The sequence below is a fragment of the Simochromis diagramma genome, unplaced genomic scaffold (assembly GCF_900408965.1).
Source record: "Simochromis diagramma unplaced genomic scaffold, fSimDia1.1 OVJJ01000030.1, whole genome shotgun sequence".
NCBI classification, from domain to species: Eukaryota; Metazoa; Chordata; class Actinopteri; order Cichliformes; family Cichlidae; genus Simochromis; species Simochromis diagramma.
The window spans coordinates 25,400-43,493 of record NW_024387340.1 but is presented as its reverse complement, the minus strand read 5'-3'; the positions used below and the strand labels follow the sequence as shown (position 1 = coordinate 43,493).

Below are 18,094 nucleotides of genomic sequence, written 5' to 3'. Positions count from 1 at the left end.
AAGAGCCACCTCCACAGGACAAGACTCAGCAGTCCATCTGCATCTATGGCTACGTTCACACTGCAGGCGAAAGCACATCCAATCGACTTTTCTGACCCCATATCCGATCTTGCTATGACAGTGTGAACGGCACAAATCTGATATTTTCAAATCCGATCTGGGTCACTTTCGTATGTGGTCCTGAATCCGATACGTATCTGATGTTTTAGAAAGCGACTGCTGTTTTAATGGTCATGTTGCATTAAATCCGTCTTTTATGTCACTGACACAAGACAGACGACAATTATCAGCACCTGAGAAGACATCGTGAACGCTTCCTGTCCATCCAGCGTAGATGTCAGTGAAACTGTTGGGAAGACAACGTTGGAGAAACGTGAACATTTTATTTGTACTGTGCAATCAGCAGATTCTGACAGAAATTCGGAATCGGAATTGAGCATTAAGACCTGCAGTGTGAACGTAGCCTTAAGGTCAAAGGTCACTCTTTCGAGGATGCCAATGTTCACATTTTGGACAGAGAGGACAGATGGTTTGAAAGAGTGAAAGAAGCATCTATGTCCACTGTGAGCGACCATCTTTGAACAGAGGCGGTGGTTTACGTCACCAACTGTCTGCCATCTATAATCCAGTTCTGAGATCCTCCCCAGACGCCTTAACGCCCACTCACATCCTGGGCCGTCTGACCTCAGGAAATCACATGATAGGGTGGGGCCAGGTTTCACAATGAGCTCACCTGAAACCCTGGCTGATTGGGACCCACACCCGTTTTCACACCACGGCTCATGTGATTAGGTAGGTTCAAGGTTCAAGGTTCAAGGTTCTTTATTTGTCACATGCATAGTTATACAAGTATAACACAGTGAAATGTAGGCTGACACGCTCCTCGACATGTGCAAAAATTGGGGGGGGGGGGGGGGGTGTAGAGGAAGAACATTATATATATAAATATATATATATATACAGACATATAGTATATACACTGGGTGAATGTGTAGTAGTAGCAGCAAGCAGGTGAATTCTGTATATTAATATGAATAGACATCTGACTATTTTACAGGAGACAATATAAACATATTTAAAATTAAAGGAATTTGAAATGTACATTGTGCCTTGGTTTAGTGTCTGGAAGAGTCCTGTCTCAGTCAATTATAGATGATGTGAGAGGGCGGGTGTGTGTGTTTAGGGCACGGATGGCTTGGGGATAGAAGCTCCTCTTGAGTCTCTCTGTCCTTGCCCGGAAGATGCGGAACCTTCTACCAGATTGCAGAAGTTGGAACAGTTTGTTGCCAGGATGGGACGGGTCCTTCAGTATCTGCGCTGCTCTAGTCCGGCATCTCCTGGTGTAGGTGTCCTGAAGCGGGGGGAGAGCAATCCTGCAGCAGCGTTCTGCTGTACGGATCACTCTCTGGAGAGCTTTTTGGTCCTTCACACAGCTGTTCCCAAACCACGATGTCATGTTCTGTGTGAGGATGCTCTCCACAGCGCCTGTATAGAAAATCCTGAGGATCTTTGGAGAGACCCTGAACTTCCTCAGTTGTCGTAGGTGATACAGGCGCTGCCTAGCCTTTTTGGTCTGGACCTGAATGTGGGCAGACCATGTCAGGTCTGAGGAGATGTGGACACCAAGATACTTGAAGGACTGCACCCTCTCCACTGGAGCTCCATTGATGATGATGGGCTTGTAGTCTCTGTGCTGACCCCTTCTGAAGTCCACCACCAGCTCCTTGGTCTTGCTGACGTTCAGCTGGAGGTGGTTGTCCTGGCACCACGATGCCAGATTCTTCACTTCATCCATGTAGGCCGCCTCATCGTTGTTGGAGATGGCACCCAACACCACTGTGTCGTCAGCAAACTTCACAATGGTGTTGGAGCCATGGGTGGCCACACAGTCTGAAGTGTAGAGGGAGTAGAGCAGTGGCGAGAGGACACATCCCTGAGGTGCTCCTGTGTTGATGGTGATGCTGTTGGAGAAGCACCTGCCCACCCTCACCACCTGAGTTCTGCCAGTGAGGAAGTCCAACACCCATGCACACAGACGGCTGTTAAGTCCCAGATCTCTCAGCTTTGTGAACAGTCTGCAGGGCACTATTGTGTTAAACGCTGAACTGTAATCAACAAACAGCATTCGCACATAGTTACCCTGTTTCTTGTCCACGTGGCTGAGAGTGGTGTGTAGGACGTGGGCGATGGCATCCTCTGTGGATCTGTTGGATCTGTAGGCGAACTGCAGCGGATCTGTGGTGTCTGGGATGGAGGAGGAGATGATGTTCTTCAGCAGCCTCTCAAACACCTTCATTACTACCGAGGTCAGTGCAACTGGCCGGTAATCGTTCAGGGATGAGGGTTTGCTGTTCTTGGGCACAGGGATGATGGTGGATCTTTTGAAGCATGTGGGGACCACAGACTTCGCCAGGGACTCGTTGAAGATGTAAGTGAACACACCTGCTAGCTGGTCAGCACAGCAGCGCAGCAGACGGCCGGTGATGCCGTCTGGCCCCGCCGCTTTCCTTGTGTTCACTCTCCTCAGTGCCGCTCGGACGTCATGCTCCGCGATGCTGGTCACCGGGCTCTCGCTGATGACGTCACTGTCCTCGGTAGTCAGGCGGTAGATAGCATTAGCCGCCTGGCTAACCTCGAAACGGGCGTAGAACCGATTCAGCTCGTTGGTGAATGCAGAGTCAGCGTTGATCGGCGCAGTGTCCCTGGCTTTGTAGTCCGTAATGGTGCGTAGTCCGTGCCACATACTCCGTGTGTCGCCCTGGTGGAAGCGGGACTCCACACGTTCCCGGTACCTGCGTTTGGCATCTCTCACCGCGCGCCGCACGCCGTATGAGGCCGCTTTGTAGGCGCTCATATCGCCAGTGGCGAGACCCGCGTTGTAGGAGGCGGTCCTGGCGTTTACTGCAGTGCGGATCGATCTGTCCATCCACGGTTTCTGGTTTGGGAATGTGGTGACTCTCGCAGTGGGGATAATCTCCTCCGTTAGCATATTGACGAAGCATACTGCTACTTCCGTAAACTCGTTGATGTCGACTGCGCATGCTCTGAACATGTCCCAGTCTACGTCGTTGAGTGCGTCCTGTAGCGTAGCTTCTGATTGGGCAGTCCACCGTTTTACCTCCCTCTTGGTCACGTCTTCCCTCCGTATGCTTTGTTTATACTGGGGAATGAGGAAGATGGCGTTGTGGTCAGACTTCCCAAAAGCCGGGTGTGAGACAGCTTTGTAGCCCTGCTTGTATGGCGTATAGCAGTGATCCAAAATCCGATCCCCTCTCGTTGGACACGAGACATGCTGGTAAAAGTTTGGCATGACTTGTCTGAGGTTCGCTTTGTTAAAGTCTCCTGCTACAATGAGGGCTGCGCCCGGGTCCTTGTTTTGAAGCGAGCTCAGCACATCATGTAATTCGGACAAAGCCATACCTGTGTCCGCTTGGGGTGGGATGTAGACCGCCGTGGCGATGACTGAGGTGAACTCACGGGGCAGATAGAAAGGGCGGCACTTAATGCTCAGGAACTCCAGATGTGGCGAGCAGCCGCTGGAGAGAGTAGAAATGCTCCTGGCATCACACCACTTTCTGTTTATCATGAAACACACTCCTCCACCTTTGGTTTTGTTCGACTCTGCCGTTCTGTCCGCGCGGAGCACAAAGAATGAATCCGACGGAGTTACGGCCTGGTCCGGCACGGTGGGGGTCAGCCATGTCTCCGTGAAGCACAGAATGTTGCAGTCCCTCATGTCACGTTGGAAGGTGACCCTTGCTCTTAGGTCATCGAGCTTGTTCTCCATGGATTGTACATTGGCCAGTAGGATACTGGGCAGTGGTGCGCGATGCGCCTGCTGTCTCAGTCTGTTCCTAATACCAGCGCGTTTTCCCCGGCGCTTCTTTGTTCTGTGCCTCGGATGAGCGGCCCGTCCTTTGTTGTTCTCCGCGCCGCGTAGAATCTCTGGCGGCCAGGAAGGGTCAGGTTTAAAAGTGTCCAAGATTAGATGTGCAACCTTGGCACCGATGTTTACAAGTGATCCGCTGTCGTATACTATAAGACTAGAGGATTTGGGGATGTAAACCAGAGCAAAAAATAGGTAAAAAACAAGAAAAGTGGATAGTCGGAGCGGAGCGGTCAGGAAGGCGTCTGGACGTGGCCGCGCCATCTTGAAGAAGGTAGATGATCATCAGGGGGTTGTCTCTCTTGGGGAACCCTCCCATAGGACTTTACAGCATCCTGTGATTGCATTTGTCCCTAACCATCGGGAACCCTCACATTAACTTTTATAGAGTGGAAAAAGGTTAGCGTTCATCGTCCAGCTTTACTGTGTCTGCTATGCTAACATAGCTGTGTCACTAGCGATCACATAGCACATCATTATAAACCAACTAGCCCAACTTTAGTAACCCTACAAACCTCACTGCTGTTTTCTGTTCTGTCTTCACTCATGTCTGAAGTGATAGCAGCGCTGTATGACTTAATTTTTTCTGAAATGCCTCAATCAGAACATGGTATATTATATTTCAATGGAAACTAGCGAGCTAACTTCCTGCTAACTTCTCCGTTAAACTTAATAAATTCTGTTTTCATGGATGCCTGGATGTTAAACGTAATTGTTGCACCTGCTAAAGCAGCCACACTGATCATTTTATTAAATATGAAAGGATTTAGACAGTTTTTAACTCTCAGTGATGCTGCAGTGATCGTTTGACTTTTGGACCTGCAGCGGAGTTTGGGCCCAGACACAGCTAATGATGTCAGACTTAAAGACTGGATTGGCTGACGTCTGAGGCCTGTAGCCAATAAATGCTCTCCAGGGCCTTTATAACTGGACTGATGCTGCATTCAGGGCCTCTGTGTTTGTGAAACTGCTGTTAGTATGTTAGTTAGGATCTGATCGTCTTTGTTAGCTTGTTGGTGTTTGTTAGCCTTCATTGATGGTCTTGTTAATTTAGCCAGAAACCTTGAGTGCCCATTCTATTTTGGTTTTCACCGTTTTCTCCTGTTTTTCCAGCCAGTTTGATGTTACTGTCCTCACTCGTAGACCAACTTGGGGATGCAACAACAGCAACATTTACTTTTAAGCAGGTGTGTTTGTTATTTTTATTCAGAGTTTTACATGGTATAATTTGGTGTTATTGCCATGACAACAGAGCCAACAGCGTACTGAAGCTAAAGAGCAAAATAAAATCTGTAAGAAAAAAACAAAAAACAAAAAACAAACAATTTTTTTCCAAATGATTTAAAATTGTGGACACAACGGTACATACTGAATCTGCAAGGCACTTATACCAAACTGGAGCCCAGCAGCAGTAGCTTGCTATTGTGCCACACTGTCTTTAGTCTCCATGAGCAGCTACGATGCATATAGTTAACACAGGTGTCCTGCTTCTGTGTGATGGAGCATCAGAGATCAGAATCTGCTGCTGTGTCTCGCTTCTGTATCTGTCGAGCTGCAAAACACACAAAATAAACATTGATATGATGGATGGTTATAAATCATACAACTGCTTAAAGTCTGTTTCACTCTATAATTTACAAACTGAACATCATGTTGAAACTCTTAAGACTAAAAGGATCATTTTCTCAGAGACTTTTATGCAGTTGGACTTATATTTGTAAACCTGCAAATGTGCAGCTGCACAAACATCTGCACTAAAGCTGAATCATGTTAAACTTCAATGAGTCTGAAAACAGTGATGATGAGAGCACAGAGGCTCTTTGAGCTCATCCACCTTTCCTCCGGGTAACAGCAGTGATGCTGATCATGATGATTAAGTAGAGCAGTCCAATCAGTGTGCGGACAGTCATGTGCCACAGGTGATCAGCAGCTGGAGGACAAAGAAACATCTGGAATCAGAGCCTCATCCACCACCAGCTACAGTCACTGATCACACAGTTATTCAGCTGTATGGGAACACAACTGAACACTTGATTATTCTGGTACGTTTGTCCTGAAACAAACACACTGGGTAACACTCAGAAATTAATATTTTGTCTGGTCACAATAATGCAAAAGTCGTTCTTTGAATAACTGCTTTCATACCTAAGATTTCCTCAGGTGCTGCTGCCGCTGTTGCTGCAGTTCTTGTTGTCAGTGAAGTGGTCGTTGTTTTTGGTGGTGGTGTTCGTGTTGTTTTCCTGTCTGTGTTTAACATTTGAAAGATATAAAAGACAGAAAATGTACTTTAGAATAGTAACTTTACATAAAAAAGATTTTTTTAAAACATAACAGAACCCCATGAGTGTTGGTAATCAGCCCAGGACTCTTCTTTTCCAACTAATATTGGTCAGTTTTTGCTGGCCTCTTCAATTCGTCCTCCCAACCCACTGGCTCCAAAACCTTTCCCAGTATCCGCTCACGTTCGCCAACAAAGCATTGTCGATACCATTTGCAATAATTCCAACTCCAGAAACTGATTCCAGTTGCCTCATGTCTCAGTGCTGCTATCTCCACTCCTGCTCTTTTTGCGGCAGCGGCCATTCCTGCCCAGCATGCCCCCACAACCCCCCCAAACAATGACTAGTTTTATCTGTTTTGACACCTATACATATTCACGCTTTAAAAGAAGCCTTAAAAATATCACCCTTACCCAGACTTGGTGAACTTTTTAGTAAAAGGTTTTTAAGGTTTCCACCCAGGGATTGTTACCCAGCCATCAGGTCTCTTGTACCTGTAAAAACCTCCAGTCAGCTCTCGAAGACCCAGACGCCATTGAAAGCCTGCTCGCCAAAGAAGTTAGGAGGGTTTAATGAGTGGACCCTTTCCTAAACTGCCTGTTCCCCTTTTTCGCATCACTACCAGAAAATATTCAGGCAGAAAGCGCATCATCATCATAAATGTATCTGCACCTCATGGGAGTCATGTTTTTAAATTAGAGACGTCATTCCCTGGAAACACCTGGAGAAACACAGCTGACACAAATGAACCTGACGCCACCAGGGAAGCAAAACTGAACACATTGAACATGGAAACAAGACTTTCAAAATAAAACAGGAAAACATAGAGAGACGTAGACATGACAACCACACTTGACATTACAACAATGGTTTGTGTCATATCTATCTAATAGACTCCAGTTTGTGCATGTAAATGGAGAGTCCTCTTCACACACTGAGGTTAATTATGGAGTTCCACAGGGTTCAGTGCTAGGACCAATTCTGTTTACATTATACATGCTTCCCTTAGGCAGCATCATTAGAAGACATAGCATACATTTACACTGCTATGCAGATGACACCCAGCTCTATCTGTCCATGAAGCCAGATGACACACACCAATGAGTTAAACTGCAGGAATGTCTTAAAGACATAAAGACCTGGATGGCCGCTAACTTTCTGCTTCTTAATTCAGATCAAACTGAGGTTATTGTACTCGGCCCTGAAAAGCTTAGAAATATGGTTGTGAAATGCACTTCACACACACACACACACAGTTCTTTATAGCAAGATGCCACGTTTATTTCTAGTTTTTGTTTGGTGTGACAGTCCACAGTCTCAGCTGTTCCCAGCCTCCTTCCCGCTCCTCTCCCGTCTCACTAAAAAAAGGGAAGAAACCGTCATCAGACCAAAAACCACCAGCTGTGTTCTCATCTGCCTCTCCAGCACCGCCCTGTTGAGCTCACTGCACCACTCCTCCCCTGCAGCTGAGCCTGGGACATACACCCCCACCGCCCGACTGAGGCCGGGGAGCCGTCTGGCCGAACCTACTTTCGTGGACAGGATGCGATAGCTGCAGTCTTCTCCACCTGTGGACGCACCTGCCTGCCCCCAAGTGGTGCCCCAGATACTGTAGCTGTGGTTGGAGAAGGGTGTTTTTTCCTTGGATTGGCAGACAAGGGAATCTGCCAGTAACCCTTGGTTAAATCCAGTGTCGTGAAAAAACGGGCTGTGCCCAACCGGTCCAGGAGCTCGTCGACCCGGGGCATGGGATAAGCATCAAAGCATGACACTTCATTCATCTTGCGATAGTCAACACAGAACCGTATAGACCCATCCTTCTTCACCACAAGAACTGTGGGGCTACACCAGGCGCTGTGCGACTCTTCTATCACGCCCATTTTCAGCTGCCCTCCCTTGGCTCCTCTGGTCCTCCACCAATGTGACCGCAACCTCCAGACCCGCCGGACGGTGGCACCAGACCCATCTCACTGTCTCCGCAGGCAGCCCCTCCACGAACTGCTCCAGCACCAACTTCTCCACCAGCAGCGTCTCCTCCTCTGACGATCCCGGCTGCAGCCACCGCTCCGTTGATCTCACTGCACCACTCCTCCCCTGCAGCCGAGCCCAGGACCACACCTCCGCCACAGTGGTATCTAAGCAGATTCTTCCTCTGGATGGCATTACCTTGGCCTCCAGTAACGCTGTGAGGAACCTTGGAGTCATTTTTGACCAGGACATGTCCTTCAACGCACATATTAAACAAATATGTAAGACTGCTTTCTTCCATTTGTGCAACATCTCTAAAGTTAGAAATATCCTGTCTCAGAGTGACGCTGAAAAACTAGTTCATGCATTTATTACTTCCAGGCTGGACGACTGTGATTCATTATTATCAGGAAGTCCTAAAAACTCCCTGAAAAACCTTCAGTTAATCCAAAATGCTGCAGCAAGAGTCCTGACAGGGACTAGAAAGAGAGAGCAGATTTCTCCTGTTTTGGCTTCCTGTTAAATCCAGAATTCAAAATCCTGCTCCTCACATACAAGGTCCTGAATAATCAGGCCCCATCTTATCTTAATGACCTTGTAGTACCATATCACCCTATTAGAGCACTTCGCTCTCGCTCTGCAGGCCTACTTGTTGTTCCTAGAGTATTTAAAAGTAGAATGGGAGGCAGAGCCTTCAGTTTTCAGGCCCCTCTTCTGTGGAACCAGCTTCCAGTTTGGATTCAGGAGACAGACACTATCTCTACTTTCAAGATCAGGCTTCAAACTTTCCTTTTTGCTAAAGCATATAGTTAGGGCTGGACCAGGTGACCCTGAATCCTCCCTTAGTTATGCTGCAATAGACGTAGGCTGCCGGGGATTCCCATGATGCATTGAGTTTTTCCTTTCCAGTCACCTTTCTCACTCACTATGTGTTAACAGACCTCTCTGCATTGAATCATATCTGTCATTAACCTCTGTCTCTCTTCCACAGCATGTCTTCATCCTGTCTACCTTCTCTCACCCCAACCAATCACAGCAGATGGCCCCGCCCCTCCCTGAGCCTGGTTCTGCCGGAGGTTTCTTCCTGTTAAAAGAGCAGGGGTGATGTGATGCATAGAAGGGGTCCTGGTGATAATACGGGCAGCAGAGTTCTGGATACGTTGAAGCTCATGGATAGATTTTTGACTAAGACCAAAAGGAAGAGAGCTGCAGTAATCGATCCAGACTGTGAACAAGAGTGTCAGCGGCATGTGGGGTCACTGTTTGATCAGACTTCACAAACAGGAAAAGACTCATGAACACCTGGACATTGATTAAACATAAACTAGAATAATACTCGACTTAACCATAACCAAATAATAACACCAGAACTTTGCGTTAATTGAATCTAACATTAGAAAATACAAAATACTCAAAACGCTGGTTCACGTGAACAGTCGAACTCGGTTTGTTCTGTGTCCAGTCCTCATTGGGGTCTATGCTGACTGGCTTACTGTACAGATGTGAGGTGATTCAGTCTCAACATGTAACTCTGCACGACTTACAGTAGAGAGCAATGAAGTGAAAATCTACCTTTGTAACAGCGCTTTCTAAAGTGCATCACGTCATGAAGAGGACAGTTATTCACATCCTCTCTGGGACATGTCAACAGAAAACGATTCTAATATTACGTCTGGGTTTAAGATTCAAAAACAGAAAAAGGGAAGTGAAAGTTTGACGTTACCTGACGGGATCACCCTCAGCTCTGCAGCCGTTTCGTTATTGCACAGGTATGTTCCAGAGTCTGAGACAGCAGCTCCACGAATGTGCAGTGACTTATCCACGAATGCATGGTAATGTTTTCCTGGATCATCGTGTCTCATTACACCGTCATTAAAAACTGTAAGTATGATAACTTTCCTCTCTTCGGTCTCTCTGCTCCAGGTCACGTTGCCCTGAGGGCGAGGACAGGGCAGAGTGATGGGCTGCTGCTCCTCAGCTTCTCTATAGATTAAATCTGTGAAACATAATCTATGAAAATATCTAACAATACCAAATTATCTGTTTACACATGAAAGGCGGAGTGTTAGAAGCCTGTACCTGCAGAGACATCAGAGCCCAGAATAAAAGCACAAAGACAGCAAACGTTCACCCACATCCTGATGCACTGAAATAACTGTGCAACAGCTGACCCAGGCTTCTGTTTCTGCTGAGAACAGGAACTGTGTGGTTTACAGGAACTGTGTGGTTTACACGCACATCTTCTGCACATCTCAGAGTCTTTTTATAGGAAATGAATATTAATGTTTCCTGTTAATATTTCCTCAGGATTTGTTGTTGACTACCGACAACAACAAAACTGTGTCTGTACTGGAAAGTGAAAATTACTTTTCTGTGAACAATCAGACACACTACGCCACAGCTACAGTGGGGCAAAAAAGTATTTAGTCAGCCACCAATTGTGCAAGTTCTCCCACTTCAAAAGATGAGAGTTCTTCCATCACAGGTATGCGTCAACTATGAGACAAAATGAGGACAAAGATCACATCGTCTCATTTTTAAAGAACTGATTTGTAAATCGTGGTGGAAAATAAGTATTTGGTGAGTAACAAAAGTTGATCTCAGTACTTTGTTATATACCCTTTGTTGGCAATGACAGAGGTCAAATGTTTCCTGTAAGTCTTAGCGAGGTTTTCACACACTGTTGCAGAGGTGTGGACTCGAGTCACATGACTTGGACTCGAGTCATTCATTTCATGACTTTAGACTTGACTTGAAAAAATGTTCTAAGACTGTGACTTGACTTGGACTTTTACACCAGTGACCTGGGACTTGAATCGGACTTGAACCGGTTTACTTGAAAAGACTTGATATTTCACCCCAAATCTAAAATTTAACACGCATATTATATAGAAAGTGTGCACCATTAATTCAGTTCATTCATCCATTTATTCCAACCACACTCCGTACGTATGTGTGCGTGAGCTGTAGCACAGCCAATCAAATTAACCAGATTTCTTTTTTAAGAAGAAAAAAAAAACGCTCAGAAATGTTATTTTTTCCAGGTACATAAACTATGAAGTAGTCAACAAAAAAACGAAATGCAACATGCAAAACATGCAAGCAGAGAATCACAGACAGAGATGGAACAACTTCCAACAGTTGAAGTTGCATAAAGAACGGTAGGCAGTGCTTCATGACTTCATCTAACTAGCAAATCTTGTCCAGGCTCCGTTGGTGATACAGTTTTTTTTTAATGTGTATGATATTTTTGTCATGTGATTTTAAAGCCGGTCCTACAACCGCATCCAAGAATAACATGCAGCTTATCTCAGAACTGTCGGTGAAAATTATTCTTGGAGCTAGGTTTAATTGAGCTGCATTTTAAAGAGGTGCAATTTCACAATTTGTGTATATTTTCTAAGTTCACTATTTTGTCATGTGTTGAGAAAAACACAGATTTATAAATCACATGGTCTAATATTTACACTTAGCATAACTGCAACATGCTTTTTTCGTTGTTTTTTTAAGACTTGAAATTCAAAGTTTCAGACTCGTGACTTTTACAGTGACTTGAGACTCGACTCTGACTTGCCTGACATTACTTGAGACTTGACTTGTTAATTGAGGATAAAGACTTGAGACTTACTTGAGACTTGCAAAACAATGACTTGGTCCCACCTCTGCACTGTTGCCCCAAAGCCTGATGTCCCCACCATGCTTCACAGCAGGTATGCTGTTCTTTGGATGCAACTCAGCATTCTTTCTCCTCCAAACACAACAATTAGACTTTTTACCAAAAAGATCTATTTTGGATTCATCTGAACATATGACATTCTCTCAATCCTCTTCTGGATCCAAATGCTTTCTAGCAAACTTCAGACGGGCCTGGGCGTGCACCGGCTTAATCAGAGCGACACGTCTGGCACTGCAGGATTTGAGTCCCTCGCGGCTTCGTTAGCCTTTGTTACTTTGGTCCCAGCTCTCTGCAGGTCATTCGCTCGCGCCCCCCGTGTGGTTCTGGGATCTTTGCTCACCGTTCATGTGATCGACCCCACGGGGTGAGAGCTTCCATGGAGCCCCAGGTCGACGGAGATTATCAGTGGTCTTGCTCCCACAGTTGATTTCTTCACACCAAGCTGCTTACCTATTGCAGATTCAGTCTTCCCAGCCCGCTGCAGATCTACAATTTTGTTTCTGGTGTCCTTTGACAGCTCTTTGGTCTTGGCCATAGTGGAGTTTGGAGTGTGACTGTTTGAGGCTGTGGACGTGTGTCTTTTATCCTGATAACGAGCAAAAACAGGTGCTATTAATACAGGTAACAAGAGGAGGACAGAGGAGCCTCTTACAGAAGAAGTTACAGGTCTGTGAGAGCCAGAAATCTTGCTTGTTTGTAGGCGACCAAATACTTATTTTCCACCATAATTTGCAAATAAATTCTTTAAAAATGAAACTTTTTTACTCATTTTGTCTCTCGTACCCTGGAACACCACCAAGCCATTGGTTCAGGTATGTGGATGACACCTGGGTGACAATCAAATCTCAGGACGTTCCACATTTCACGGATCACATTAACTCGGTGGACCGACACATCAAATTCACCAGAGAGGATATCCAGAGAGGATATGAACAGTGGCAGGTTAGCCTTCTTAGACTGTGAGATTTCCATCAGTAATGGGGGACATCTACAAGCTGACGTGTACCGTAAGCCTACACATATGGATCAGTATCTAAGGTTTGACTCTCATCATCCACTGGAGCTCAAACTGGGCGTCATCAGGACGCAACACAGAGCGAACACCATCCCCACTGACACAGCAGCCAGGGAGGCAGAATCGAGGAGAGCATCCGGCAGGCGCTACGGGATGATGATAATAATGGATTGGATTTATATAGCGCTTTTCAAGGCACCCAAAGCGCTTTACAATGCCACTATTCATTCACTCTCACATCCACACACTGGTGGAGGCAGCTACAGGTGTAGCCACAGCTGCCCTGGGGCAGACTGACAGAAGCCAGGCTGTCATATCGCGCCATCGGCCCCTCTGGCCAACACCAGCAGGCGGTAGGTGAAGTGTCTTGCCCAAGGACACAACGACCAGGACAGAGAGCCCGGGGATCGAACCGGCGACCTTCCGGTTACAGATGCGCTCCCCTAACCCTGACCTCCTCCAACCTCCAGATTGCCGTTTTGTTCCCACGTTCGGGCTCACATATCTAAATTCTCCTGTCACCACAGAGCAGGTTGAACCATCGCCTTACCGAAGCGCCACTTCTGGTGGGAAACGTGCACGGGAGTACGTCTCCGCCTGCGAGACCTGCACCAGGAGCAAAACCAGACTACTGCAGCCATTAGCCATACCTTCCTGCACTTGGTCACACATCTGTCTGGACTTCGTCACCAGTTTGCTCATCTCGGCAGGTAAATCCGTAATTCTCTCTGTAATTGATAGATTCTCCAAAGCCACTGACTTTATAGCCTTGGACAAACTCCCCACAGCTACTGAAACCGCTAAACTTTTGGTCGCTTCATCTTCAAGCGCCACAAGAGCTCAATCCGAGATCACCTCCAGCAGAGGACCCCAGTTCACATCACAGGGTTGGAAGTCATTTTGCTCTTTAGGGGACCAGGTCAGCCTCAGTTCTGGCTACCACCCTCAGACCAACGGAAAGACTTCTTAGGTTCTTAGCTTTTGTGTTCTCATGTTTATCGCAGGTTTAGTTCAGTGTGTAGTCTGTCTCTCTGTGTTGTGTCTGCGTCTTTGTTTAGTGGTTTCCTGTTTTATTGTGAAAGTCTGTCTTATGTTAGTGTGTGCAGTTTTGCTCCCCGTCTCGTTATCCCTCCCAGCTGTGTCTCCCTCCTGTGTCGCGTCGTACCATCAGATTATGCCTGTGACAGTATTCAGTGTTCACTTCATGTTTTGTTTCCGTGCCAGCAATAAAGCTGAGGTTTGGAGTTGTATTCAGGGTCCTCCTCTCCCTCCGCCTGCACACAGAGCCCTGACAGATCAGATGCTCTCCTGAGAGAAACTGGGAGACGAGCGGGGATAAATCATGAACTCAAAGCTATATAATAATTCAAAAACACAAAACACTGGGTCACCGACCCAGGACCGTGACACGTTCGTTCATACTTGACCCTCCTCTCATTTCAGATTTTTTCAGGTCACATCGCAGGTTGGAGGCTGCTCCTGCTGCATGGCTGCTGCATGGCTGCTGCATGGCTGCTGCATGGCTGCCAGCTTGGCCATCTGGCCAAGCAGAGTTGCACTTCTTAAATGTCTTTTATTTTCCAGCTTTCCAGCTGCCCTCCTTCTGTGTCACACACAGGTATCTCAGGTCCCAGCAACATGATTGGATAATTAGGTCACGTGTGTGAGTAAACCTCCCCTGACACCACACCCTGAATCCATTGCTCCACCCCTCCCAGGCAGCTGAGCCACAAACCACACCCCGCCACAAGGTCAGTACCATGAGATATTTTATATTCACTGTCTTATTCTCACCGCTGTCAGATTTCTCCTCCTTGATCACTTTTAGATAAGCAGCTGCTTTTCCATCACAGTGGTACAGTCCAGAGTCAGCAAGCTGAACATCTGGAATAATCAACATCTGGCCCACAGTGGAAGCATGAGGGCAGACTATCTGTTGTTTTCCAGCAAAACTTCTGCTCCACGATGGACTTCCTGATCTTCGACCAGCATGAGGGCATCTCAGAGTGACGTTCCTCCCCCCCACAACAGCGAGTCTCATTGTTCCTGTGCACAGTAAACACGAACATTATGGGGTCAGCACCTGGCACACCTGTCTAAGGTTCACACACATGCATTCGGTCTGTCTTCTGACTTTCATTCTCCTCTCCAGGCTCTCCTCCACCTGCTCCAGGCTCTCCTCCACCTCTCCAGGCTCTCCTCCACCTGCTCCAGGCTCTCCTCCACCTGCTCCCTGCTCTCACTGCAGACCACAGTGTCGTCTGCAAACATCAGAGTCCACAGAGACTCCGGCCTGACCTCATCTGTCAGTCTTTCCATCACTGCAAACAGGAAGGAGCTAAAAGCCGATCCCTGATGTAATCCCACCTCCACCTTCACACCTCACCCCCGTCTCTCTGCCCTTATACATGAGTCGCACCACCCTCACTTCTCTGCCACTCCTGTCTTCCACCTTCAGTGCACCTCTCTAAACAAAATGAAATGTTCTCGAGAGACAGAGAAACATGGTCACATGACCTCACATATTCAGACCTGAGTTCAGGGTCATAAGCCTGGGCTGATGTAACGGTCAGAGAGGCAAAGCGTTTCTAGTCTGTGCTGTTTCAGATGCTTTTTGTGGCAGACACGCAGCTACACTTGGGCCGTGCGGCACATGTTACCTGCTCACCAGCAGAGCCACACCAGTGAGCCAACGTTCATTATGCAAATTTAGATGTACAGGAAATTTACATAACGATGCAACGTCATAAGGGTTTCTTTTGAAAAGCAGGCTTTCCTAATAATAAACTACTACTATAACAATAATTCTCGGTATGTGGAGAAGACATCGTGTCATTTCTTAACCATTTATCAGTTTTTGTAGTTGCACCAGTGCAGCCAGTTTTGGCCCAGCAGGTGATGTCAGCGGGGAAGCTAAGCTAACCTCTGACCCACACTGACTGCTCAGATGTGAGCAACATCTGACTCACAGAGACTGTTATGACCTCAGCACTGAGAAAATATCCACATCATGTTGGGAAAAACCCAACTGAAGACTGAAAAATCGAATAAGTTTGCTGTCACCTGACGGGATCACTGTGAGCGTCACAGCAGCTTTATCGTCACAGAAGTAGGTTCCCGAGTGCGAGACAGCAGCTCTGTAAATGTAGAGCGACAGGTCGTGGTATGTAGTGTACTGCTTGGTGATGTCATCGTGTCTTATTAAATGTCCGCCATCGGCTGTCAGGATCTCCTCTCTGCTGTCATTTCTCTCTCTGCTCCACGTCACTCTGCGCTCCTCGGAGAGAGGACACCTCAGAACAACGGAGCGCTCTTCTTCAGCCACTTCATGCATCAAACCTGCAAAACACAATATCATAAAAATATAAGTGAACATTTGGCTGCAGCTGGATTAAGATTCAATCTTTACTGAGGTTTTTTTAAATTAAATCAGCTGCACCACACACCACTGACACAGGCTTCAATATACAAACTTATCATTAAGGTGTAAAGAACAAGTTTAAACATTTAGGTCAACATGTTCAGAATGAAAGTAAACGGTTCTTACCTGCAGTGACTTTACAGCTGATGTTTGCTGCCATCCTGATACAGACAGAAAAGATTTAAACTCTGACTTCATCTTTTCTTCATGAGAAGAGGATCAGGAGTTATTTAGGAACGTCCTTAACACCTCTCACTGTCTTTTAATAGTGTTTCCTGTTTTGTGCGCATGAACGTGTGCAAATACAGTGTTGGTGCTAAAGGCGTTCAGGGAAGTGTGACTTCTGAAACACAAAGAGGATTTAAAGAAACCTGCATCAGAAACTGGCTGATGGCAGCAGAGACCCAGGAGCAGAGTGGGACAGATGACCGGTCGGGCGGAGACGCAAATGGACCAGACGGTGTGGAAACCTCTGGTGAGACAGAACTAGCTGCAGCTGTGCAGGACGCGCAGCGTGCTCAGGACGCTTCTGAAGCTCAGGGAGCGACGTGGAGTTTGTGGCCGGCTGGATACGCTCGCTCGAGCTCCCAGCTGATGCACCGCGGTAAAGTGAGCCGTCATTTGTGAGCCGCGGTCAAGCCAGCCGCCTCCTATCCGCCGCATAAATTTCCTTGCGCTTTTACACCAGTCTTTACGGTAGCGCCTTTTCGCTTTATGTGCCGATTGAAAGCCTATACCCGCGCACACATGCACGCGCGCGAACAGTCGCGCGCGCATGCGCGCGCACAGATTACAATGTAACAGCCCGATACAGTCAATACAGTTATGGAAATGTCAGAAATTCATTAAAAATCATCCTGAGTAGTTGAGGTCCAACTTTCAACAGATTCCTTCTTTGGGACACCTACTGTACCTGTGTGCCAAGTTTCATCCAGATTTACTGTAGAATTCCTCAGAAATTAATGGAAACATTTATTCAATCTAATACAGTCAGTACAATAGAATTATGTCAATTTTCAAAAATTCATGAAAAATCATCAAATCAATCAAATTCTACTGTATTGGCCGACTGCATTGGATACAAGTACCCTTTAATTTCTGAGGAATTCTACAGTAAATCTGGATGAAACTTGGCACACAGGTACAGTAGGTGTCCCAGAGAAGGAATCTGTTGAAAGTTGTACATCAACTACTCAGGATGATTTTTAATGAATTTCTGAAAATTGACATAATTCTATTGTATTGACTGTATTGAATTGAATATAAGTTTCCTTTAATTTCTGAGGAATTCTACAGTAAATCTGGATGAAAATTGGCACACAGGTACAGTAGGTGTCCCAGAGGAGGGATGTGTTGAAAGTTGGACCTCAACTACTCAGGATGACTTTTAATGAATTTTTGAAATAAACATAATTGTAGTGCATTGACTGTATTGCACTGAATATGAGTTTACTGTGATTTCTGAGTAATATTACAGTAAATCTGGGTAAAAACTGGCCCAGAGGTAAAGTAGGTGTCCGAGAAGAGGATTGTGTTGAAAGCTTGGCATCAACTTTTAAGAATGATTTTTAATGAATTTTTGAATATGCAACCAGACTGTCACGATGGCTGTATTGGGCTGTTCCATTGTAATTTGTGTGCGCGCGCGTGTGTGACTGTTCATGCGCGTGCACGTGTGCGCGAGTCTAATAATAATAATGGATTGGATTTATATAGCGCTTTTCAAGGCACCCAAAGCGCTTTACAATGCCACTATTCATTCACTCTCACATTCATACACTGGTGGAGGCAGCTACGGTTGTAGCCACAGCTGCCCTGGGGCAGACTGACAGAAGCGAGGCTGCCATAT

At 46.4% G+C, this 18,094-nt stretch overlaps 1 protein-coding gene across 3 annotated transcripts; it reads right to left on the bottom strand.

Annotated features, from left to right (window-relative positions):
* Positions 1-4,730: 4,730 nt before the first annotated feature.
* On the bottom strand, positions 4,731-17,532 carry LOC120718238. 3 transcript variants are annotated; one of them, XM_040006678.1, is made up of 6 exons: positions 16,372-17,532; positions 15,888-16,163; positions 14,619-14,870; positions 6,032-6,130; positions 5,721-5,816; positions 4,731-5,438 (listed from the first exon to the last, which is right to left on the bottom strand). In XM_040006678.1, exons 1-6 carry the CDS (start codon positions 16,403-16,405, stop codon positions 5,392-5,394), a joined length of 804 nt encoding a protein of 267 aa, XP_039862612.1. In that variant the 5' UTR covers positions 16,406-17,532; the 3' UTR covers positions 4,731-5,391. The 3 variants fall into 3 exon arrangements, with proteins under 3 accessions (XP_039862612.1, XP_039862611.1, XP_039862613.1); XM_040006677.1 differs by having other exon boundaries at positions 15,888-17,532; XM_040006679.1 differs by lacking the exons at positions 14,619-14,870; positions 15,888-16,163; positions 16,372-17,532 and adding exons at positions 9,857-10,129; positions 10,213-11,449 and having other exon boundaries at positions 4,732-5,438.
* Positions 17,533-18,094: the final 562 nt, after the last annotated feature.

Coding starts and splice junctions, on each gene's coding strand:
- LOC120718238 (XM_040006677.1), bottom strand. CDS start 16,200: ATGTTCACTTATATTTTTATGATATTGTGTTTTGCAGGTTTGATGCAT. Junction 14,871..15,887: donor GCTCACAGTGATCCCGTCAG/GTGACAGCAAAC, acceptor TACTGTGCACAG/GAACAATGAGACTCGCTGTT. Junction 6,131..14,618: donor GGAGGAGAAATCTGACAGCG/GTGAGAATAAGA, acceptor TGTTAAACACAG/ACAGGAAAACAACACGAACA.